Source organism: Drosophila gunungcola, chromosome 3R (assembly GCF_025200985.1).
Source record: "Drosophila gunungcola strain Sukarami chromosome 3R, Dgunungcola_SK_2, whole genome shotgun sequence".
Classification (NCBI taxonomy): Eukaryota; Metazoa; Arthropoda; class Insecta; order Diptera; family Drosophilidae; genus Drosophila; species Drosophila gunungcola.
In genome coordinates, this window is record NC_069139.1 from 2,493,045 (window position 1) to 2,518,343 (window position 25,299).

The 25,299-nt window shown below is 38.3% G+C and overlaps 3 protein-coding genes across 8 annotated transcripts in view; 1 reads left to right on the plus strand and 2 right to left on the minus strand.

Moving 5' to 3' along the window:
* Window positions 1-4: 4 nt before the first annotated feature.
* Window positions 5-2,807, minus strand: LOC128258670 (myogenesis-regulating glycosidase). The gene is made up of 2 exons (XM_052990449.1): window positions 984-2,807; window positions 5-430 (listed from the first exon to the last, which is right to left on the minus strand). Exons 1-2 carry the CDS (start codon window positions 2,776-2,778, stop codon window positions 231-233), a joined length of 1,995 nt encoding a protein of 664 aa, XP_052846409.1. The 5' UTR covers window positions 2,779-2,807; the 3' UTR covers window positions 5-230.
* An 859-nt stretch (window positions 2,808-3,666) lies between these two features.
* The window catches only part of LOC128258519 (furin-like protease 1), a 143,642-nt gene continuing 122,009 nt past the window's right edge, over window positions 3,667-25,299 (minus strand). For 5 of the 6 annotated variants that reach the window (XM_052990168.1, XM_052990177.1, XM_052990184.1 and 2 more), the window contains 9 exons: window positions 16,794-17,039; window positions 16,273-16,401; window positions 15,329-16,203; window positions 14,519-14,692; window positions 14,280-14,398; window positions 12,969-14,117; window positions 11,933-12,099; window positions 8,272-8,347; window positions 3,667-4,590 (listed from right to left, as the gene is read on the minus strand). In XM_052990168.1, the coding sequence (XP_052846128.1) occupies window positions 3,866-4,590; window positions 8,272-8,347; window positions 11,933-12,099; window positions 12,969-14,117; window positions 14,280-14,398; window positions 14,519-14,692; window positions 15,329-16,203; window positions 16,273-16,401; window positions 16,794-17,039 (3,660 nt within the window). In that variant the 3' untranslated portion in view covers window positions 3,667-3,865. The remainder of the gene's footprint in view (window positions 4,591-8,271; window positions 8,348-11,932; window positions 12,100-12,968; window positions 14,118-14,279; window positions 14,399-14,518; window positions 14,693-15,328; window positions 16,204-16,272; window positions 16,402-16,793; window positions 17,040-25,299) is intronic. The other variant, XM_052990209.1, reaches the window with a different exon arrangement.
* Window positions 17,308-19,105, plus strand: LOC128258773 (NADH-quinone oxidoreductase subunit D). Its single transcript, XM_052990643.1, has 2 exons — window positions 17,308-17,588; window positions 17,639-19,105. Exons 1-2 carry the CDS (start codon window positions 17,396-17,398, stop codon window positions 19,018-19,020), a joined length of 1,575 nt encoding a protein of 524 aa, XP_052846603.1. The 5' UTR covers window positions 17,308-17,395; the 3' UTR covers window positions 19,021-19,105.

Genomic DNA, 25,299 nt, shown 5'->3' on the forward strand with positions numbered 1-25,299 from the left:
CAAATTTACTGTGTCTATGTTGTATTTAGTATTTTACCTTACGTTTGTTTGAACTTTTTTTGTAGCAAAATAGAAATGTTAAAAAGCCAAAATTTCTTTCTGCTCTACTCCAATTGGAATCCCAATTTACCAAATCTATCAAATCAATTTTGAATTTAGTTTACCTTATAAAGTTTTGTTCGCTTTTTTGTTGTAGAAAAATATTTAAATGTTAGAGAGTCAAAATTGCTTTACTCCAGCTGGAATCCCACGCGCACAAAGTAGGGCAGAGTGTTCAAGGGAGCGGCGTAGTCCATCACCCAGGTGGGTCCACTGTACGTCTGGTCGCTATTGCCATCCTTCCACTCGCCCTCCGGCAGGTAAATGTCCCGCTTGGTAGCTCCCTCAACCACAATGGGAGCAGCGATAATGTCGTCGCCCAGTAGGAACTCTGAAGTATAAGGTTAAATTAGTTGGAACTAAAATTTACCACACTGATAAAAAATTAAAAAGTAAAAACAAATATCTGGCTATTGAGTCCAAAATAATACAACAAAACTTAATACAATTCACAATTAAATGCATGATTTAATATTTAAATATTTGAATTAATGTGAAAAACATTTCTCAATGAAAATTGAGTAAATTGAGTTAAAATTGAACGTTTTAGAAGGAAGAAGAGAATAAAAGCATTTTAATAAGTTAATCAATACGTTTTAGGTACAACAAATAAGAATAAATTTGTATGAAGACTTTTTAAAAAAATTCGACCTCTTCTTACGCCCATACATTTTTCTAGTATTCTCTTAAAATGGGTTCCAAATTTTATTAAATTAAAATTAAATAAGGTTTATATTATTAAAATTCATTTTTAGATAATAAAACCTAAATCAAAAATAGTAAAAATTCCTATGTAAAAAAGCTAGAAACCGCAAATTTAGGTATGCAATTTACACTTCTTTCTTGCCAGTGCAGATTTTACTACATATTAGACAACCACTCACCATCGTAGATGGACTGCGCCACCTCATCGGTGGGGGCGATCCACCAGAGTGGGGCATTCACAGGCTCTCCCGAATCCACGGCTCGCTTGAAGAGCTTCATGATGTAGGGCGTGTACTTAGCATGGAGGGCGGTGAAGCTCTTGCTGATCTCAATGGCCTCGGCGTCAAAGTTCCAGGGCACAAAGGAGAACTGCAGGGCGGGCATGAAGACATTGGCCTGCAGCCAGCGCAGGAAGAGTTCCTTAGTTGGTGGCTTCTCGTAGTAGCCATTACCGCCAATCATATCAGGCAGCACGAATGGATAACCATTGAGGTTCATTTGCAGCATAGAAGAAATCAGCGTGAGCAGGCCATTGTTCCAGCCCCACTCCGAATCCTTGTCCACGATGCGCACGAAAATAGGCTGATCCTGGGTGTTCTGGGCCGAACGCACCTCGACCATATCTCCAAAAGCAGCCACAGTTCGCACATAGTCGCCCACCGCCTGGAGCGGAGTCACCATGGAACTGCTGGCCTGCAGCACCGGGTCACTGGGCAGCCAACTGGTCTCTCCGGCATCAAACTTGAAGCTATCGATGCCATCCTCATCCTGCAGCCTCTTCAAACGCTTGCTGAACCAGGCCTGAACCTCCGGCTTGGTGAAATCCAGAATGGCCGCGTCCTTGGGCTTGCTGTTCCACCACTGCGTATCGGAACTGCCCTCGTGATCCAGCACCAGGTAGCCCAGTGACTTGGCCTCCTCGTAAATAGCCGTGCAGTTGTTGTTGATGAATGGATGAATCCACAGGGTCACACGGAAACCCAAAGCCTTAAGGTCATCCGTCAATGTTTTGCTATCGGGGAACTTGTTCTTCCTGAAAGTCATGGCCCCATAGCAATCCTCCCAATCATCATCGATTTCCAGCTGGCTGTTGTTGAAACCATTGTCCAGGATCTGCTTGGCAAAGTCACGGACCACATCATCGGAAACCTCCGCTTTGTAGAGGGCCCAAGTGGACCAAACGGGATGCATGACCATTCGCTCATCGGGATGACCGGTGGGTTGTCCATGGAAAGTCTTCACGGCATATTTGTGAGCTGCCCTGGCATCCTTGGCCACAGCAATGTGGTACACAAATTTCGCAGACGTGACCCGGGGATCATAGGGCAGAGCACTGGTGGCACTCAGACACAACTGATCCGGATAGTCCGCCGTATTCTGATCAATAAACAGCGGCGTATTGCTTTCCACATACATGAAAACGCCATCGCCGTTCAGCCAATAGCGTTCGCCCACTCCAAAGTTGTCCAGCTCCTTGGGCAAATAGGAGTAGTTGCTGTGCCTTTGCCGTTCCACAGGCCAATAGTGCTGCTTTTGCTCCGGGCCACTGAACCAGTGAGTAGAGCCGGTTTTCAGGGGGAAACAATCTCTGGGCTGGCTTCCCTGCAGCACCTGATCTCGGGACACTTTCACATGGGTGATCTCACTGCCTGTGCCGGAGACCACGGCGTTTTTAACCAGTGTGAACTCAATAGTGCTGGTGCCATCGGTTAAAGTATAGCCACCACTGCTGGTCTCCACCAAATTGGCACTGCTCTCAAAGTTGTCGAAGGTCACTGTTTGCAGGCTCTTCTCGCCCTTCATCAGCTCATACTGCAACTTATCACCGCGCCTCAGTCGCACATATATGTTGCTGTTTGGGAACTTGTAGCGCTGCTCGATGCTGGCGCAAGTGGAGACCGCCTCCCAGAGGCAGCAAAATGCCAACAGCAGGCTAGGTACTACTGCAATAAACCTCATTTTCGTCCGTTGCATAAAAGCCAACTGCCGGATAGCTGGCAATCGATGGTACTAATATAGCTGCGATAAGGAAATCAAGGAAATTCTAAAGAGCCATGGTCACTACATATTATACAAATAAAGCTCTTGAGAGTTGACAAAACACATTGCTCACCTGGGGATGCACTAGCCAGCAACGTGACGTGATAACCCCGATGATAAGCCATGATTGTCAGGGACCAATCTAGCTTTCTACATTTAACATTAGCTAATTGATTGCTGTTAGTGCTGAGATTGCGGCTCGCCTACATCGACAGTGCGAAATCTCAACAGGGGTTCTCTGAAAGTCGGGGACGGCTACGTCTTCACAGTAATCTTAAAGTTCCAAATATCTATTTTCAACAGCTTCTTATCTTTACATAAACATTTTGCTTTGATTTCCTCAAGTGCAACGATTAGTTGTGCCTTTCTCAACAAGTTGTAAACATTTTTTGTTGAGTAATATAATCGTTATCATTTTTGGTGAATCATACTTTTAGTTTTTTCAAAGCGAATGATTAAATTATTATAATAGTTTTATTAAGGCATAAATATTCATATATTAGGTTTTGATATACTCTCTTTTTTTTTTGATTTCTTAATACTTTTAAACTATTTTGGCTTTAATAAACAAGGAGCTATAATGCCGTCGAATGTAAAATATGTGATTGAGGATTTATACACTGATAAAAATATGGAATAGTAAAAAAAATATCTGCCTATTAAATTTAATATTTTATAATTTAATTAAATATCAAACCATAATCCTTAATACAATGCATATTTAATTTAATATAAAAATATTTTAATTAAATTGGAAAATATAAGATTTAATGCATTTTATCCAAGTTAAATATGGCTTAAATTAAATTAAACTTTCAGATTTAAAATCAATTCCAAAAATAGTCAAATGAAAAATTTTAAATATCTTTTAATGTAAAATAACAAGAAAGCGGGATAAAAATGAGTACAAAATATTTGAAATTACTATTTTTTTTTTTACCAGTGTATATAATATTTCTGGTGGTTATGATGGGGTGGTGGCTAAATGCATGACTCGTAACTATTAACTTAATGCGATTATCTAGGAATCAAATGGCTTTTCGCTGGGCGCTTCATCGCGATATTCGATGACATCGTTTTTCTTTCCTAGGAAATGGGCCCTAAACAATTCGTCCTCATTATCGGAGTCACTTTCGTCGCCGGCCATCAGAGATACTCGGGAGTAGATTTCATTGGATCTCGCCGTTGCCCTACGATGATACACTATGCCGCCGGCAATTACGACGCCCATCAGACTGAAAATCACTGCAACCAGAAGAATAACAGTGGTGCCAGTCATGTTTGACTGTGTATTTCGATCGGCCATTTCTGAAATGTCCACCACAGTGGCCATTCCCGTGCTGCGCACCACATAGGCATAGCAAAAGGTATCGTTCAGGATCTTTCGCAGTTGACTGCCCGGCGAACAGGTGCTGCACTGGGAGGCCAGAGGTCCATGGCAGGCCAAACAACTCCTATCGCAATTGGCACAGATCCGAGAAGGTGTCTCCACCAGTTGGGTGAGTGGGGTGCCAGTCGTTATACTCCTCCTCCTCCGACGATCCTCCGCCTGCAGTGGATCCTGCTTGTCGTCCAAACTGTTGGATATTGACGCTGGATGATCGGTGGTGCGACTGCCATAGGGAACCCTGGCCACATCGTCCTCCAATTCCTCCTTATCCGCTTCTAGTTTATCAAATGGATATGTGTGCAGCGGGCAGACATCAAAGCACAGATCCTCAAACATATATGCGGAATCATTGCACTCTGGGGAGGGTTAGAAAAATATATATTATAATAAATATCTAAAAACAAGATGGGCTAATAGAGTGCTTTACCTCATCGAAAGTTTTAGTGGAGGCAGAAAGATTAGAAGTTAGTTGGTTAGACAATGTAATGGAAATCTTGGCTGAACTTAAACCGAAGCAAAATGAGCTGTTTTTTGCAGGTTAAGCTTACAATAAGCATACATAAAAAGAAAAAGGCAACAAAATGGACTAAATATGTTGGTAATAAGTCTGATAATTAAAAATTTAAAAACATTTTAATTAATGCCTCTTATGTATCATTTATTAAAAATACAAAAAAATAGTATTTTGTTACAGAAAAATATTTGCAACAAAGAATTCAAAGGTGTGTTTAAAGCAAGCTCAGCCGGAAAAACATGCTCAATTAAAAAAAAAGAACAACAGCAAAAAAATCATAAAAGCCAGTGTGTGATTGGAGATGGCAGCTTAGGTTTGTGTGTGTTTACTGTATCTCCGCCAAAACAAAAACCACTAAGCATGAACATGAGAGTGTAGGTTTTTATTGTGTTAAAAAGTTAACGTAACGAAATAAACGAATTAGAAAGTGGTTAATGTCGCACAGCAGTAGTGAGGGAAATGAAACTTTCCGCTTAGACCAAAAAAAGAAGAACAAAACAATACTTAGGATGGAACCACACTCACCTTGTCTGAAATCTCAAAACCTCAATGGCAATTTGTGAACTCTGAGCTGCAGTCTCTTCTCATCCTATAGTTTTAATTTTTGGTGAGCATGTTTCGCTTGCTGCTTTGAATTTTTTGTTGGAAAAAAATTGCTTCAACAAGTTATGGTTTTTTTTACGGTTTCAATGCATTTATTTATTACTCTTTTAGATATTATATAGATAGATATATACACAAACATACATAAAAAATTGTATTGAGTTTCTAATTGCGGCACTCTCAATTTCCATCATACCTATGAGGTTGTTTAATTTCTGTTTTTTTTTTTTACATTTAAAAAAGTTTAATTTCATTTCATTTTATTTCCTTTTCATTAATTGCAAGCATTAATTTAGTGTTTTGTTCCAATGTTACTTTACAATTTCGTGGTTTTTTAAAGTTAATATGTTTAATTGCTAATTTCTACCCCATGCCCTAGTACCAGTTTATTTTTTTTTCCTTTTGTCTTTCAAATTTTTCATTTAGTATTAGCTTATATATTAATTTGGCTTTTTCTTTAATTACTTGATCGAGTAATTAAGCTTCAGAGTTAATTTGCTTGTGTATTCTGGTTCTCGAAGATAAATAAGTACCAAAGTTGGGAGTGCGCGCTTAATAACAACAGAATGCGTGGTAACGGAGCAGAATTTTGTTGTGTTCCTAACCAAACTCACTTGGAAATTTGTTCAACATAAATTACCTTGGTACTTGACAAAGTTTTGGTAAATACTTGTGAGTGTTTATTGTTTATTGACTTGGTTAATATTTGTTGCTTTTTCGCTGCTAGTGCGTATAATAAATACTGGGGAAATTGAGGGCTAATTCAACTATTTTCGATTGCGCTTGTCAATGCAGAGAGAGAAATGCTAGCTTTAGTTTGTTTATATTTTATGCGCTGACTAATATGTGTGTGTTGGTTTTTGGGAGTGTGCGTGTTTGCTAAATACAACAACAACAAAAAGATACTCATTTTGCTCGTTACGCTATTAACTTGTTTTTTAAATTAACATTTATATTTGTATTGTTTATTGTGCAGTTACGATATGATTATTCATACAACGAAAATGCATAGATATTGGCAACATCTTTCTAAAGTCAAAAACCAATAAAATACAAGTATAAATCACAATAGGATATAAGTTAATTTCGATAGAATTTTTAGAGTAAACTAATAGTTTGTACCAAGTTTCAAAACAAAAATGATAAAAACTGATATGTTTTTGTTTATCGGTTTGATAAAAAACGAAAACCATTGTTAAGTTTTTAGCTACTCCTTAATAAAGAATTAATAATAATAATTATTGCACTCAATTTGCTTTTTGATTTGTGTTTTATATTATAGATTTAAGTAAGCAACAAATTTGTAACAAAGATATGTTTTGTGTGAGTGTGTGTGTCGGCGTTGTGGACAAAGTAAATCGGTAATAATTGTGTGATTTTGTATTGAAGATTCAAGTTGCAACTTTGTTGAAAACTGCAGGAACTTTTGTATAAATTGTTAAGTATAATTACGATTTAATTGTTTAGTGGTTGGTGCCTACTTTCCAATTTATTACGCTATGCTTTACCCCTACACCTTAGACTATTATTATATACTTGTTCACGTTTATTTTTATGCCTTTATCTTGATTTTGTTTTCGTTTGTATTTTGATATAAAAATGTTTTGCTTTTCTTGGCGCCTTAACACTAGAAACATTTCCATTATATACTTAGTTTTGGTTTTTCTATTTCGCATCTGCTTTTCATTTCACACCATATCAACCCCTTAAAATTTACCGCTGTCCAAGATTTAGTTTTAATTTTAAGAAACAGTCTTTTACTATGAACTCTAAACTGCAGTGGTTGTTGTGTTTTTGACGAACATTCTTTTCGTTTATCTGCATGGCATAAACATTTCTTATACAAAATCAAAAACCAGGAAGGGGACTCAAACTTAAGGCAATAAAAAGTGAAAAGCAAAAGCTTGCGTACAGTGCTTTTCAAACTGTGGCGCGACTACTTGGCTGGCTTGGCAATATCTGAAATAATGCATTTAGTTTACATGTACACATATATACATACAGATCGCTACACAGGAAAAAATGAGTTATATTTTTAAGATTATTGGGAAGTTATTTTAGTTCATAAAAAGATTGTTATTAACTAAAATTTAACAAAATGATATTAATTTTGATAGGTAAAAGGATTAAAATAATTGTAATTTGAATAATTGATCTCGATAATGAGAAGTCTAAAGTGATCTTTATTTTTTTCCTGTGTGTGTGTGTGGGAAGCAGGCATTTGGAAAAAACATGGTAAAACATATCAAACGAAACAGGCTTAAAACAAACACAAACAATCTAAACGAAAACAATCAAAAACGAGTCGTACAAATAAATTTCAACTAAACTCTTAAAACTAATGTGTTAAATGTATGTAAAATATATATTTTAGGATACGTTTGTATAGCTGTGTATAATTGCATTTCGACTAAAATAATAGAAAAATTTGCTTTGTGCGTCCCGATCCTCGACAAAAAGGGAAAACCAATAAAGAACAACCTTTGTTTTTGCCCTGCCACGCCTTTAAAAGCGTAAGTGTGCGTGTTGCTTGTGTCAGTGTGTAAAACTAGACTTACATTTAAATTTAACTACAAAAATGTTTAGTTTGTATATTTTTTTGGACTTGCAGTGATTCTTCCATCTCTCGCCTTCTCTAAAAATTACTTATATTTATTACTTTTAAATTTTTCTTTGTCGAGTTTACCATCAAAACTTTTAAATGGAATTTCTTTGTTCACTTTTCATCTCCTTCCGGTTTTTCGTTCTTTACACACAGTTCAATTTTGTTTCTTTTCTGTTGCCAATTTCCCCTTTTTTAGTTAATTGCTAAATTATCTAATGCATTTAATAATGTTGTTTTTCTTGTTGTTGTTGTCGTTGGCATGTTTAAAGTTTAGGAAGAAGACTTGCATGATCGTAAAAAAGAGTAAGGACAAACCTAAGCACTTGCGATCGCTCCATTTAAGGCACGCGGCGGTGTTGCTGTGATCTCGAGTCATGCCTACATCGCCCACCTGAAAAATAGAAGTGTAGTTATGGATTAAAAAAAGTACAGGATGGAAGAATGCGGGGGATAGAAATCTGAAAGGACAGATAACTTTTAATTTATTTAAAGATACCACCAATCTTAAAAATAATAGCAATAGCCATATTTTGTTTTTCTTTCAGGTATAACAATCAAGTATACAAAGCAATAGATAATAGAGAAGTTTTCCAATTAATTTTTTTTTGTTGACATTCTTTAATATTTTAAGTTTCTATAGTTATGTACATTTAATTTAATTTTTGCAAAATAAGTTTTGCATATAAAAATTTGGAAGATTTACTGTTATTATTGTGTATTATAATAATGAAATTTAAACGTTTTAGGCAATAAAATAAGTTAATAAATAAACTCAATTGTTTTTAGCAAAAGTTTTGTTAGTTAAATAATAAAATAATATATGAACGTTTCTTTAAAAGGAAAATGTATACATTTTGAAATGCATAAGACCTAAAAGGTAAAAATGGAAAATCTTTGTCATTTTTATTATGTTTTTGTAAGTTTCCTTAAGTATACAATTGGTTTTCCATTTTCAACTATTATTTTAAGCATTACTTTTTTTGATAAAACTTAAATTTAAATTAAAATTTAATTTTTAAACTTTAGTACATTTTTAACTAAGGGACTTAATAAAGATATCTGACTACTTCAACTATACTGATGTTGTATTGCTTATTCCTCTCCAAGAATTCATAATGTCAGCTTCCTTTGCGACAGCCTCCTTCGCAGTTGCAACCGTATTCATCGCAGTTTCCTGCGCCGCAAAATATACCCTCAACCTTCTTTCCATCGCCACAAATACAGATGGTGCATAACTCAGGATTTTTTTCGTCCTCTTGCCCACCAACCGCTTCACAGGATGCCCCTTGAATGCTATAAAGTAGCTGGGAATGCATATTGCAGCATTTGGAAAAAGCATTATTGACAAGGAAAACGCAGAAAATCTTAAGAATCAAAAGGGAAGCGAATGCTATTCGCATGATCGGACGACAATATAAAACTGTATCCATTTCGCAGGCGAGGTGTTTATTTATACGAGAAGCACGATTTACAGATAAAGATTTTGTTATTCAGAAAACTGACAAGAGATTAAAAGTATCAGTTTAACTAAATGTCTTTAAAAATAAAAATGGCACTTAAAAACTAGTCTATTAATTTTATTATACTTGGAGGTGAAGCGGATTTCTGGAGACTTATAAGCCTCATAATTGTTCTTGAAAAGTATTTTCTAAAAACATAACCTTTTGAGTGACTCATTCGAATTTTTAGAGATTAAGACAAAGATTTGAATGCTTTTATAGCATTATAGCATTGTTAGATTCTTTTTTTATCAAGTCAGTGGGGGCTGAAAAGTTTTGCCTCGTCTAATTTCAGTAGTTGTAGTTCATTGCATGTTGCCGCTCTGTCTGGCATTTTAAGCACTTTTGTATGTGGCTCCGTCTGTTCTTATTTATAGCTGCCCCTTTCCAAAAAGTCTGTCCAAAGTCTATCTAAGTTCACATGCAATGACGTCGCGTGTTAGTAACGAAGGAAAAGTGGATGGACTGGAGGAACTTTAGAGGGCCTGCAAAAGTGTTTGTTATGCAAAAAGTTTTTGCAGCCAGCTAGCGAACGGTGAAAAGTAAAAAAAAAACTAAGGTCACTGCACTCGCCTTTATTACCGCACATCCACTTTTTGCTTTTTTTTTCCTGCCAGTGGCGGAAAAAGCAACGCTTTTAAAGCACAATAGGTGCCAAAAGGTTAAAAATTGCTGCCTGCCCGGGGCAAGAGTGCACTTGAATAAAGCCCAGGCTTCCATGGACTGGCAGCCAAACGTAGGCAAAGTTTAGAAAAATGCTGATTCTGAACACGGAGAAAAAATAACAGAATATGGGTGTCCTAGTTTTTAAAAACAGTTTTATCTACCTTTTTTTTAAAATAGCCATCCAATTTCAATGGTATTAAACATCATATCATCATGTAACTGTATATTCTCTTCAATGAACATAAATCCTATGCACGATTGAAAAAAGTAATTTATTCTTGGTTGGTTCTGAACACGCAGAAAAACCAACAAAACAAAAATGTACCGCATTAAAAAAATTATTTTTTGTATACTCTTTGAGCCTTTTTTTGTGATTCCAAACACCGAGAAAAAAACAAAACAATGATGTCCTAGTATTTTTTTTAATAAAGTAACAATAACATATAGTTTAACCACATGGTTTTTTTTTTAAATAAAAGAGGATAAATATTATAGAAGTATTAAACATTATACTCTCTTTAAAAAAATGTATTACAGAAGTAATGTTTTTAAAAACCAACTCCTGAAATATTTTCGTTGGTAACATTTTTATGTTTACATGTTTACTAATTAATGCAAGTGATAAGTTTTTCTCTGTGCCCTGATGTCCGCTGCCTTGGCCCACTGCCAAACTTGGCTAAAAACGGCTGCCAAAAGCGGAATTAAGATGCTGGCGGATGCTAAAAGAGAGGAGAGTGCGACTCAAACAGGCCCAAAGATAACTGCTGACAGTGTATGCCTAAGTATTTGCAAATTTATGAGCGCTATTGGGCGAGTGCTTTGCATACTTTTGGGCCTCTGCCTGTGCATTCGCGCGTGCAAGGGAAATTCGTACATTAACAACAAAACGGGCATGCTGGCTAGAAAAAACAAACTGAAACACGAGAAAAGTAAGCGAACTACCTGACATAGGACTAAAGTCTATACAGTTTGGTAGATACTGCGAATGTCCACTGACTGACGGTTTAATCAAGCTACCCACATGCAAGCACGCAGCGTTATTCCGCGATTCTGATGCGGGTTCTCATCACTACTTATCTCCTCGCTGCCCCACAAAGCATCAACAAGGCACTGCAAGACCAAGAATTAAACAGAACACGAAGGACAACGGGGCGTATGAATACAGTGGAGGCTCACAAACCTGTCTTCAAGGTTTGGGGTCAAGGATGCGATAAAACTGTGGTTGCCACATAATGCAACAACATTTTGGTCTTCATTTGTACTGACACTATGGTGTTTTATTCTGTGTGTTTGTAGGCAGAGCACTATCCAAAAATACTAATATAAAAAAATCTTAATCTTAAAAAAAATATGAAACCATTAAAATTTAAATTCCAGTGGATAATAATAAATGGGCTTTAATTTATATAAAGTTATTTCTTGAAGAATAAAGTTAAGTTAAAATTAACTAAATGTGTATAAACAACACTTTAACAAAAAAGCGCAAATATTTAATTTTACATTTTTATAATTATTGTTAAAAATGCTACATTTAACTTCGAATTATTTTATGACAAAAATTGTAACTACAACACTTGAAATAAGAATCTCAAATTTTTAACTTTTCATGTACATGGTTATAAAAAAATAGTTATATTTATGTGTGTACTTTAACTATTTAACATTTTCCAATAAGCGAACATTGACTGTATGCAGCAACTGGATATGAATTGAGGCTGCCAAGCTGAGTGAATAATGGTTATTCATGCCGGTAAGAGGTTTTCACTCCCCAATTCACAACAGGTAGAAAATGAACGAGGGACTCAACTCACCTGCTGCATATTCCTCCACTGGCCGGTGGAATCGTACTCGATGTCATTGTGGGCCATGTCGTTGCCGTACAAATTAAACTGGTTGGACTGGCCGGGATTGGCCGAGTCCTCGGGCTGAGCGGGCGTTTCGGTGCCGTAGAATATCATGTCCCATTGTGTGATTTGTGCTGCAACGCAGAGCAAAGAAATCAAATGCATTTAGTTATTGCTGACTTTGGCCAAAAGGACTAAAAATGATCCAAATAAAAATCGAAACATCTATACAAAATAAACAACAAACGGCAAACGAAAATGTTATAAAATGTATGATATATTGCAGATTGTACAGGCGGGCAAACAAGTCAAGTGAAGTGTTAATAAATCTGCCATAAGAGCGATATATATTGTACGTAATATATATATATATATATATGACGCAGATCAAGTGCCGAAAGCTAATCGTAACTTTCATCAGCAAAATAAGATAAAAATGAAAAATTGTTCTGCTGACAACAAACTGAAAAAGCATTTTAAAGTTGCACTTTGATGGATGAAAGCAACAAGAAACTGCCACTCAGTGGCTGTCAAACTTTTATTGACGGCCACGAAGCGAAAAACCATAAAATACAAAGCGAAAAAGGTTTCTGAAATAAAGAGTACTTTGACGGGAATACCAACATGGTTAGGACACTTAATCAAAACATTACTCACAGACGCGACGTTTTTTGTAAAGCTCTTTGAATAAAATTAATTTAAATAGTAAAATAAAACAAGTACTCTATTCATGTTGTGCTTGATTATATGTACTCAAATTTTAATTAAGAACTAACAATTTCAGATATGATTTAAATTAAAAAATTAAGTGTCTCCATTTTTAAGATTTATAAAAGTTGCAGTGGATGAAAGTCAAGGAAAAAAAATTTTAAATTGAGTATGAAATACTTGAATTAAGTACGTTTTTTGACCAGTAGTGTAAATCAATGAAAAGTTCTACAAATTATGGTTTTGGACTAAAAATCAAAAGCAAACGATGAAAATCCAAAAATTTAATGGCTACCATTTGGTCCGTTGACCTCCTTTCGCTGGTCTCTTGATTCCTCGTAATCTGGTGTGGCCCGAATCTCCTCCATTTCCACCTGGGCGGGAGCCATGACTCCGGCGGCGGCCATCAGGAGTTGCTGTTTCTTCAGGATCTTCTGATCGGGCAGGAAACTACTTCCGCCGGCGGGTAAAATGGGTAAAATGGAAAGGGTACCCGATGGTGGCGGCGGCACCGAAGGTGATTTCTTCGTATTTCCCTGGCGACTATTTCCCCCGGTAGTGGGTCTAAATAGCTCGACTTCGAATTGCTTGCCCTGCTTGGCAGGCTTGTTTTTTCCCCCCTTGGGCGAAATGTTCTCATAGGGTTCTAGTTCCGGGAATATGGCCTGTATCTTCTCATAGCGTTCGAAAAGCTTGGGTATGCGGGAGTTCGAGGTGGTACCACTCGTACTACTACTCTCCTTCACTTGCTTGGCTGCTTTGATCGATCCATTTAATGATCCATTGGTCGTGATCTCGCCCACCACTTTCCTGCTCTTCTCATCGTAGGATTTCTCACCAGAGTTTGCCTTGGGTCTTTGTGTCTGCACTCCATTCCTGTCCTGTTTGTTATTCTTTTGCTGTTGCTGGGAAATGCGGTAGTACTTATTTTTACTAGTGGTTGCTTGCATGATGATGGTGCTCTGGGTGGTTTGCTCCTTACGATTGCCACCCGATCCGCCAGATGATTTACCCTTATTACCATTATTAGCCTTATTGTTTCCCTTGTTATTGGTTTTCTCCTTACTGTTATTGTTGGCCTTTCCATTTGCCTTGCCCAAAATCACTCCGTAAGTGGCCGATATCTGTTGGTAACCCTGTTTGGCAGGTGGTGCAGGATTCAGCAGCGGATTGTTGGTCACAAAACTGGATTTATTGGGTTGCGGTGGCACTTTGCCCAATGGCATTTTGGACCCGCTAGAGGGCGAGTTGTTGCCAAAGTTATTGGGTGGAATGCGGGGATACTGTGGTGAGTAGGCCTGATGTAGATTACTGGTGGTGCTGCTGCTGTTCGGAGTGGTGGCCTCCGAACCACTAGGCCTGGGCACCGAAATCGGATCGTTGGGGTCAATGCTCTGAGTGGTGCCGTAAAAGATCAGCGACCATTCCCTGAGCAGAGCATGGCCTACACAAATCGGTGGGTTAGTGGTTTTGGTTTTGGGTGGTTGTTGATGGGGTGTTAAGTGGGTGATCCACAAAAGCGCAGCATGTAAAACGGTACAGGTTTAAAGCATCTATCTGACGGCACATTTGTATCTCAATCTAGGGAGCTGTTCTCTTGACTTACCCATATAGCGACCCTCGTTGTGGATCTCCAATTGCCAATTTCCCTGTGGCGATTCTCCCCAGGTGTGAACGGACATGAAGGGCCACTGGTTGAAACCGGAACGGGAGTTGTCATGCACCCTGGTGAAGTAAATTACGATTAGTGTTAGAAAAAGTGTACTTTCAGAATCGTAAGTTCAAATTGCGAACACTCTTTAACACCCTACGAATGTTACTAGGTGTTATATAAAGACCACTTACCTAGGCGTTAGGAGCGTGACACTGGTGTTGGCGGGTGACCTTAAGAACAGTTGGATGTCACCGCGCCGCTGCGAGGTTAAAGTGACCTTGGCCTGAACGTGCTCCAGATAGTTGACCGATCGGCAGTGCTGCACAGTCAGCTGCAGGGTGATGTGGGTTCGAGGCGGTATGGCCCTAAGAAGTAGAGAATTCATTTAAGTAAAATGAGTACTTAAAGGAATACATAAAGGTTTACCCTAAATTGTTTTAAACGAACAGTATACTCTCTAAAAGTACACATATTAAATACATTTGAAATATCTTTTCTCTAATATTGTTTTGCGGTAACCAAAATTGTAGGAAACTGGATCAGAAGATAAAAAAATTAAACGATTTTGTTCAATAACTATAAACTGTCTCCATTCAAAATATTAAACTGATTATTTTCGATGAATGGCTGATTATTAAAATTTGTGTATCGATTTTTACAAAAAAAAATTGTCGTTTATGTGGTTAAAAAATTAATTTTTATCAAATAACAAATCAAATATTAAACGAAGCCTGCCAAATTTTCGAAAGATTGGATCTGTTACTGTGCTCAGCGAATTCAAAAGTGTCATCTTGGGAAAAATACGATTCAAAATTTTATTTAGTCAATAAAAGGATTAATTTTCTTTCATTGCTTATATCTTTGCCAAATTTGTTCCGATCAACTTTAAATTTTAAGTACGAATTTTAAGAATTTTTAGTTCGAAACATTTGTCAAATACCCTTGTAACAATTGGGGGTTAACCGACTTAAGAAACAACCAGATTCTCCTTCTCCACTTACTTATCGACATGGGGGGCATTGATCTCGCATCGCTGCTGCTCCGGCACCGACTTCCAGGTGCGTGCCACGCGCACCATCTCGGCGGCGTCCATTAGGCCGTAGCCGAAGGAGTGGCTCACCCGCCGCCCGACCCCGTTGCGCGACCAGCTGGGGTCCTTGAGGTTGGCCGGCTTGGCGGTGCGCACCACAATGTGCTGCAGGTCGCGCCAGGTGAGGTTCTGGTTAGACTGCAGCACCAGGGCGGCGATGCCGGCGGCGAGCGGGGCCGATGCCGAGGTGCCCGTGTGGGAGACAGTGCACGAGTGGTGCAGGTCCGTGGTGACCACCTGCTTCTCGCCCTGCCCGCCGCTGCTGTAGGTGGTGGCCAGCGTGGAGCTGCACTTCTCCGAGTACCAGGGCACATGACCCTCCTCCGTGGCACTGGAGATGGACAGCGTCCAGATGGAGTTCGTGTAGCCGTCGCAATTGCAGTTATCCTGCTCCCGCCCTCCGTTTCCCGATGCCCAGATGAAGATGCTGCCCTTGCCGCCTCGTCCCTTGGTTGTGCCCTCAATAAATGCCCGCGATGCCAGTTCCCCCGGTCCATCCACCGTCTTGCCATCATCATCCGGTCCCCACGACGCACTGTATATATCGATGTGCTGGGGATTGAGGGACAGTGATCGAGCCTCCACGGCATCCGTGACATCTCCATCCAACATCCGCACTCCACCCACGCTCGCTCCATAGGCAATGCCCACCGCACAGAAGGTGTTGTTCGCAGTGGCTGCCACCTCACCGGCACATCTGGTTCCATGGCGATTCGAATCCGTCATGTCATAGTGCGGCATCGGATCGTCATCGTGGCTATTCACATCGTACGACGCCTTGGGATCCTGTTTTAAAGTGAAATTTTATAACGTAATGTTTGTGTTCATTCTATGCAATCATCTCCTCCATCTTACGTAGTTTAACTCTATGTCCGGATGATCCGATTCCAGACCGTCGTCCAGGATTGTGACCACCACGCCCTTGCCGGTGATTCCCTGCTTCCACGCAGGTATTACATTCATGTCCAGGCCACCACCGCGATTCTAAAAAAAAACGCTTAATTATATATATGCAGAATACTGTGAAATAATCTTAACTTTTATTTATTTATCGTAATAAAATCATTGACGTCTCTTTGCAAATTTTGAAGTTTTCCTTTTAAAGTTTTAAGTTTTAGATATTGCGCCCTTGTCTTAAAGTTTTCTAAAAACTACTCATTTCACATGCAATGAGAGTTAAGCAACTAAATCTAATGTTTTCCAAAATATATTTTTTAGTGTGTCTTAAGGTAACCAAAGCAGCTTTTAGTATAGCTTGTTAGCTTAGGATCGTAAAATGCTCATACAAATTTGGACCACCCAATGGTCTGATTGAAATTTGATACTGTATTTATCTTAGAAAGTAATTTATTTTGGTAAAAATTGAAAACACTTACCAGATACCACATTTGCGGCCACTTGGAGTCGTCAAAGGGCATTGAGTCCACCATGGACATTGCTCGCGAGGAGGTCCTGGAAGGACGCATGCGGATGAAGTCCCGCTTGGATCGCGACTTGGCCCGCTGCTGCTTCGCCCAATGGACACGATCGTCGTCATCGAGGCGAGTTTGGTGATGCGTGGCAGGTGAGAGCGACCGTTTCGAGACCTTGTGGTGTGCGAAGTGGTAGTGATCCTCAAAGATCTGCAAAGAAGGATGGAAAGAAGGGTATACAGATTAATATAATTCAAATAATTAAATACAAATGTTGTAGGTAATAAAACAAGAAATAACAATTTTTTTTTTGTTTGTAACATAATTTTGAAGTTTAATTTTTTTACTCCCTTAAATTACAATATGATAATATAGTAATTAATTAACAAAAAGTACAAACATTTTGTGTAAATTTCTAAAAGTTTGATTTTAAGATCGTGACTTATTTGACAGAAAGCCAAATCAAACTTTACTTTGATTTTTGCATCTAAGAAAAATAGGAATCAATTTCTTTTTCTTTCATCTACTTATATTAAACTAAATATTCATTTAAACCTCTTTTCATAATGTCTGGCGGAATGCATGGTATTCGTAAGCTAGCGGATAAGCTATTCACACCCAACGAAATTCGTCGTTTCCAGGCGTACAAGAATCGATTTAGTGAAAAGTACCTGAGCGTGGAGGGCTTGAAGACCAATTTCAAGAGCCCTGATTTGGGGAAGCTTTTCAATTATCGCATGTTTTCATCAAACAAAGAAGGTTAGTACTATTTGTAGTCTCAATCCCTGCTTGCAACAAATTTTCTACAGAGTGTCATGAGGAGCCAAAAGCTAAGCCAAAGTGTGACCCCGATTGGGATGAACTTTATCCGCCAGGTCCGCCATATGAGCCCTACGATTCGGGTTTCTGGTATCCAGATCCCGAGTTTTACAAAGAAAGGGAAAATGTGGTCATGTGGCCAGCCGGCGATAAGTGGAAACGCCGTCCGATTTACAAGGGCAAACAGAATCCTCCCGTGGATCGCACTTTTCGCACTAAATTCATCAATTTTGGACCTGCCCATCCGGCTGCCCATGGAGTATTGCGCATGATTCTCGAATTGGATAATGAAACGGTGCTAAATGCCGATCCACACATTGGTTTATTGCATCGCGGCACCGAAAAACTGATCGAATACAAGACTTATATGCAGGCCTTGCCATATTTCGATCGTTTGGATTATGTTTCCTGCATGGCCAATGAATTGGCCTACGCTTTGGCCGTGGAGAAATTGTTGAATGTGGAAGTGCCTCGCAGGGCCAAGTATATACGCACCATGTTCTCGGAGATAATGAGGCTCACAAATCACACCATGGCCATAGCTTCATCGGTACTCGATTGCGGTGCCATAACTCCGCTTTTTTGGCTTTTCGAAGAGCGAGAAAAGTTATATGAATTTTCGGAACGTGCCTCGGGAGCTCGCCTCCATGCTGCCTACATGCGCCCGGGGGGCGTGGCCTCTGATATACCCTTGGGCTTCCTCAATGACCTTTATCAGTTTATTAATCAATTTAGCGATCGATTGGATGAGGTTGAGGATGTTGTCACCGACAATCGCATCTGGCGTATGCGTAATATTGGCATTGGCACAATATCCGCCCATGATGCGTTGAACTATGGATGCACTGGACCGGTTTTGAGGGCCACTGGCGTCAAATGGGATCTACGTAAGCAGCAGCCATATGACGCCTACGATGAGATTGACTTTAATGTGGCTGTTGGATCAAATGGCGACTGCTACGATCGTTACTTGGTGAGAATGCGTGAGATGCGTGAATCGGTGGGCATCATCAAGCAATGCATCGATTGCATGCCCCCGGGTGAAATAAAGGTGGATGATCTTAAGATCTGTCCTCCACCAAGGCGCAAAATGAAGGAGGGCATGGAGGATCTAATCCATCATTTCAAGCATTTTTCACAGGGCTTCTACGTTCCACCGGGAGCCACGTACACCGCCGTCGAGTCACCAAAGGGAGAATTTGGCGTATATCTCATCTCCGATGGTTCAACGCGACCATATCGCTGCAAGATACGTCCAGCCTCCTATGCCCACCTCGCCCTCATGTCCAAAATGGCACCAGCACACTTTTTAGCCGATGTTGTGGCCATTATCGGATCGCTGGATATTGTATTTGGCGAAATCGATCGTTAGCAAGGGGTTGCAATTAAAATAATTTTGAATGTAAATCTTGTATCAATATAAACATTAAAAATCCAAGAGCCGACTAGAAACAACAGCTATATACAGAGTTTGTCACTGAATTTAAATTTGTTAAAATATATAATTTATGGAATGGCACAAAAAATTCTTCCTTTGGCTACCATATTTTCCTTAAACCGTAAAACCAAAAGTTAAAATTGAATTGCTTGGTTTATAGATATTTACTTTTACCAACAGATATTTTGTTCTAAAGTGTACAAATTCAAGTAGGAAAGTGAGTGCATTTATTACACACAAACTTTGTGCTCCAAAAGGAGTGAGTGTAATTAAAATAGGCATTTATTATTTTTGAAATTTGTGCAAATTTGTTCTGATTTAGTCAGGCATGGCATAAGCTGTTCCGTCTCTTTTTTTCGCCATCTTCTCTCTCTGTTTCTCTGCAATTATGTGCAAGCGAGATAAAACAGTAGCTGTATGTGTGCTTTGTTGTTAATTGAATTTCATTGTGCTAAATTCTTTGGCAAATTGCAAATTAAGGGCTGCACAAAAGCCGACTCTGTGGGTCGAACTATTTTGCAATTACAATTACAATTAGTTGTGCAGGAGCGTTGACAGAATTAGTTATGGCAACTACTGGGCCATAAAGTTAGGCGACATTGTTCTGGTTTGCCACAGGAGTTCAACAAATTCAAGAGGTGAATAAGATACATTCCAAGTGCGATTCTGACTGCGCAGCTACGTCCTGGAATATAACTATATGTCATATCTCGTGTGTGCCATTATATGTGTTTTGCGTGTAGCCAAAAACTTTCACATGGCTGCTGCTTAATTGTAAGCATATTGCATATTGCCATGGACTAAGCTGTGTTCCCATACTCTGCCACACAAACATGCAACATTAATGGCTATGCCAAAACCATCCACCATCACAGAGCTTGGAACATCAGGTAAACGCATAAAAGTATGTAGCACAATTTATTTATGACCACAGAAGGATGTCGCTGTCGATTTGGCAAACAGCGGAAGAGGCTTTCTCTTTCCGTTTCCTCCCTTATCACTGTCTTTCTCAGTCGCTCAGTGTTCCACTTTCTATTTTCGTAAGTCTGTTTTTTTCCCAAATTGTTTTAGGCTGGATATCAAACGTTTTACTTCATTTTTGCCGTCTCTAAAGGTTTTAGGAATTCAAAAGCAAGCTGTTAGTTTTAATGCGGTTTAATTTTAAAAGGTTTATTCCAACTCGTAACTTAAAAATTGAACACATTTGTTTTTATATTTTTGAAGTATTTAATTATGTTCCTTAGATTTCAATACGATACGATTGACAAATACGTGAGCATTGAATGAATAAATTAAAGTTATAAACGCGTTTTTCTCAAATTGCTATTTTGAATGCGGTAAAAAAAATATTTCTAAAAGTACTAAGCCGAGCCTTCAGAAATTTTGCAGGCTTATTTCATTCCTTTCCTTTTTTGTATACAAAATGTATTATTTTCATATTTTTGTGTCAATCTTTCGATTAAATATTAGTTTATATTTTTGTAAAGGATGATTAAAAAAGTGCAGTAGTTATTGTACTGAATGTTACTTTTAATGTTAATTAAAATCAACTCTTAATAAAAAAAAAGAAACACGAAAATCGATAACTTTTTTCCGTAATACATTTTTTTACGAAATCTTTTAGATGTGTATGAAATCGCCAAACTCAAAACTAGACGAAAATGGGAGCACGACTGTTGGTCCTTTACCCCCCACCAATGTTTGCCAATGTTTGTCGTGAATTTCGAGCAGTTGAATGGCACAGGATGATAGGAGAGGCATATGTGTCGACAACAGCAGACAAAGGCCCCCAAACCCTTAACCCCCAGCTCCACAGCCCCATCCTATGCCCCTACTACACGTTTTTAGCCCCCCTTTTGGCACGGCTGGGCAACTACTAAAATTTTAATTGCTGCTACTCTCTGCGTACGTGTCGCCCGGCGCTCAAAGCTCGTTTAGTTTTTATGCCCGACGAGTGGTGCCACGCCCCCTCCTTTGGCGCCCACTATGAAGTTTATTAATTTATGCAGCACACACACACATATACACACTTAGATTTGTTTACTTACTGCCTGCTCTTGTGCATATGCAATTTTGTCCAACATTTTAATTGAGTTGGTCGGAAAAGTTAAGTTAATACCTCACACGCAGTCCCCTGGGTATCTATATTTTTGCGAAATAAAAATTACTTTAAAAAAATCATATTTTTTAGAGCTATGAAGGGTAGACTGGCTACTGGCTTAGTTTTAATTGTTTTGTTAGGGTTTCAATTAAAATTGACTTATGCAACTCAAACGACCCCCGCTTCAATCAAGCGTAAGTGCTGAAAAAAAGGAGAGGAGGTCCTGGCCAGGATATAAACGATGACGATCAGGGGCTTAGAGCAAACGATGACATGTGGAGGTGTGAAGATGAACTTACTGAACAATGAATAAAACAAAGAATTCTTACAAAAGTAAAATATATATAAATTGTAAATCCTAGTACAGATTAAATAGTCCTTTAATTTGTAAATTATATTTAACAACTTCAATAAATGTACAGAACGTACATATAAAATGTAAAAGATTAAAAGAAACGAAAATCGATTTTTGAAACTTTTTAACAAACTAACTTTTTCGTTAAATATTTCGTAGTAAATAAGCTTTCACTCCAGTCAATTTGAGCGTTTTTAGCCGCAAGCAGCTAATTTTCTTGTGGATTTGTCGACAACACAGCACACCATGATACCAAAAGGCAATAAAAACCATGGCCAACGTTTAACAGCAACTAATTGTGGGCGAGGGGAAGCAACAGAGAAAGCCGGTTAGAGGCAAGGAAGGATATGTTAAGCTGTGAATAATGCCCTCTCCATGGCAGCTTTTAAAATTGTCAACAATTTAATTAATCAACTCGGGGTGCAGGCCACCTCTGGGACCCTCTGATAAATGTCGGTTCGAGCGATGAAAAAAAGGAGCGTAGGGGAAAATAGGGACATTGGCTTAGTCATTGGCAGCAAAGTGAGTCGAATGTGGTTTTAAATTAATAGATGCACTGAGAAAACTTGTAAAATAAAATTTGAACTCAGAAATTTGACTAGAGCATTAAAATATAGGTAAAAATACTTTTAGCACCAGGATAATAAAAAAGTTAAATTGAAATTAAATTGGTGAACTCAATTGTCAATAGCATTTTTCTCATTGTTTATAGAAAAACGCTCTATGTGCTCAATTGCCAATGAAAATGGTTAATTTTTTACCATCGCAAGTGGAGTCCTGGGGGCAGCGATGGCATGCCAGAATCAGGAGCAGGAACAGAAACTGCACCTGATGACAGCCAGACAGGAAGCATATCTGTATAAATATGTGCCCCGTTTCATTAGCTGCTAATTAATTTAGCTCACATACAGCCACACACCAACAACGAACAAACCAACCAACCAGCCACCCATTTACCCAAGGAGGAAATGCAGTTTGGATTTTCAATTAAGTGGGCGGGGACGAAGGAAGTCGGATGCTGGGGATGCGAGCGATTCCCACCGGTTGTTGTATGGTTGAAAATATTACACTGTGTTAAGAAGAGTGATGACAGGTGCAGGGCCGTCGCCCGAAGCTCATGGGTTCAGGTAAAAACTACCAAAGCTGTAAACTGTCACACACGAGCTGTGAAAGATGTCAAAAGCACCGAAAGGAAGCAGTTGCGGGGATGGAATGAAGCCCCGTCCAAAAAGGTTAAATATCATGCCGACATAAATATGGAGAATTTAAAAATGTGGAGGCGTTGCATACATAAACATTAATTGTTTTTTACTTGATACCTAATATTTTTGGTGGAAATTAAAAAAAGTAAATAGAGAAGCCGGAATTGAAATAACAAAGGTCAGATCTCGATGAAAGTTCGCTGTTCTGACAAAAAATTCTGTCTGCAAATTTATAATTCCCGATAATCATTTATTAATTAGACTTACAAAAGATTTAAAAAGGTTGTGAATTTAATTTCTAAAGAAAACATTAAATAAATTGAGGGTTTTGCAAATTTTGTTTTATGTTAATTAACTTTAAACAACAAAAGTGTCAAGTAAGCGTAAATAATTGGTAGTCTTAATTTAAAAAAAAATTTTTCTAGTAAGTAACAAATTACACTTTAAATAAAATTTCTGGTAGCTGGAAATGTCTTTGAACCAACTTTTCTCCCGCAGTGTTTTAAAACGCTTTGTGTTCAGACTTATAAAAAAGTTGACTACGTTTTGATTTTAATTTCTTAAGAAAACATTAAATAAATTGAGGGAGTTGCAAATTTTGTTTTACAGTAATTAACTTTATAAAACAAAAGTGTCAAATAAGTGTTATTAAATGGTAATAACCAATATCAATCACACAAATTACAATTTAAAGCGTCTTTTAACCGCCTTTTTTATAAAAAGGAGATAAAAATCATTTTGTGTTCGGTTTCCAAGTGATTCCCAGCTGATCCCCAGAGCTCTTTGCTGTTTTACCGAGCAGAAAACACTCTCGGTTGCCATCGCACTCGGCAATGCCACAACCATGTCGAGTTGTTTGTCCAATCACTTGGTGTCCAACGTTGCCATTTGCATATGTATATTGGATACCTGGGTCGGGGCTTTTGTTTCCCTCATCAGCACAACGAGATGCCATAAAAACGAACAAGTTTTTCCGGGTTCCCTCGCTCTCTCTCTCCTTGTTTTCCTTGCCTGGCTTTTGTTAAAATATTTATAGAAAATGGCGACAATTTGCGACAAACAGACCACCACGCACCTTACATTGCATATTTATGGTTTTGCCTTGCCTTTGGCAAAGAAAAAGAAATAGAAAACAAAACATTGTATCCATAGGTCAAACATCATTATGATCTCGATGCATTAGGACTGAAATTGGAATCAGCCCCGGGATACACTTAATGGGTGGATAAATAAAAACATCTATAACACAGACTGTCCCACACGCCCTGCATATGCCAGCTTTCCACAAGATGTTTCCCGAGGGCTGGCCAAGGAAAATCTACCCCCGGTCGGAAATCTCTTGGACCCCGAAAATATATAATTGTTTCAATGGGAGAGATTGTGCCATGGTTCCCCTCAGCATTTTTTTTGCACTTTCAGTCAGGTGGGCTGCTAGCCAACCCTTGTATTGCCGAAACTGTCCCCTGTGGGTAGCTAAATGTTAGATACAAAACTGAATCCTAAATGCGAGGGTAGCGCATAGCATAGAGAACAAATTTAATAAGGCAGGAGATCAGCTGTTGTAAATTCCCTTTGCCCTTTCGATTTCTCCGTTTTTATGGAAACTGGGGGAGCCGTACATATCTTTTAGCAAATCTTTATCTTACGGGGGTTGATAAAACACGAGAATGGCAAGAAACTTACCCTTTGTATTACTTTTGACTATAGCCTCAAACTACAAATATCTTAATGGAAATAGAAGAATATTGATTGGAAATGATAAGAGTTTTTGATTTGAAAAATCATACTGAATAAAGGTCCCCTTAAGTTGTCAATAGAAATTTATTATTTAATTTATTAAAGAAATATATATATACAAACAAATGTCTTATTGTTGAAAGAAATTATGTCTTACCAAGAAGTCATTATAAAATTAAATCAGTGAGTTTCTATAAAGCGTATAATAAATATTTATTTATTATTTTATTCTTGTAACTATTGCAATTTGCTGTTTAAACTTTAGAAGCCACTGAATTTAAAATTTAATTTAGCTTATTGACTTACCACTTTCATTAATAACGATTCAGTTGCATGCGATTTATTTCTTTAATGAGTGTGAAAATTTAATTGTATGCAGTTTCATAGGTATGCAGGCGCAACCCGCTTACCTCAATTTGTTCGAAATTAATTGAAAAAATAAAAATTATTGTGGTATTAAATTATGTGGCAACGCGTGACTGCTGAATATTAATGGCAATTACACTGGAAACAAGAATAAAAGTAACACCACCTAGTGGCAACAAATGTGTTTTATTTTAATTGATGCCAATTCAATGGTCTCCGATCGATTCGAATCATTTTACTCGTTACCGGTAAAAATTAATATTCCAAATGAATTGACAATAACAGACATTACAATTCATGGCAGCTGTTAAATGATCAAAGATGGATTAAATGCTTCGGTCAAATGCCCTTAAATCAGATTGCCAAGCTGCTGAGCTATGAAAGACGCATAACTTTGGATAGAAGACTACTCGATGGCCACTTTTTAGGAAAAGATGTTTAACAAAACACAA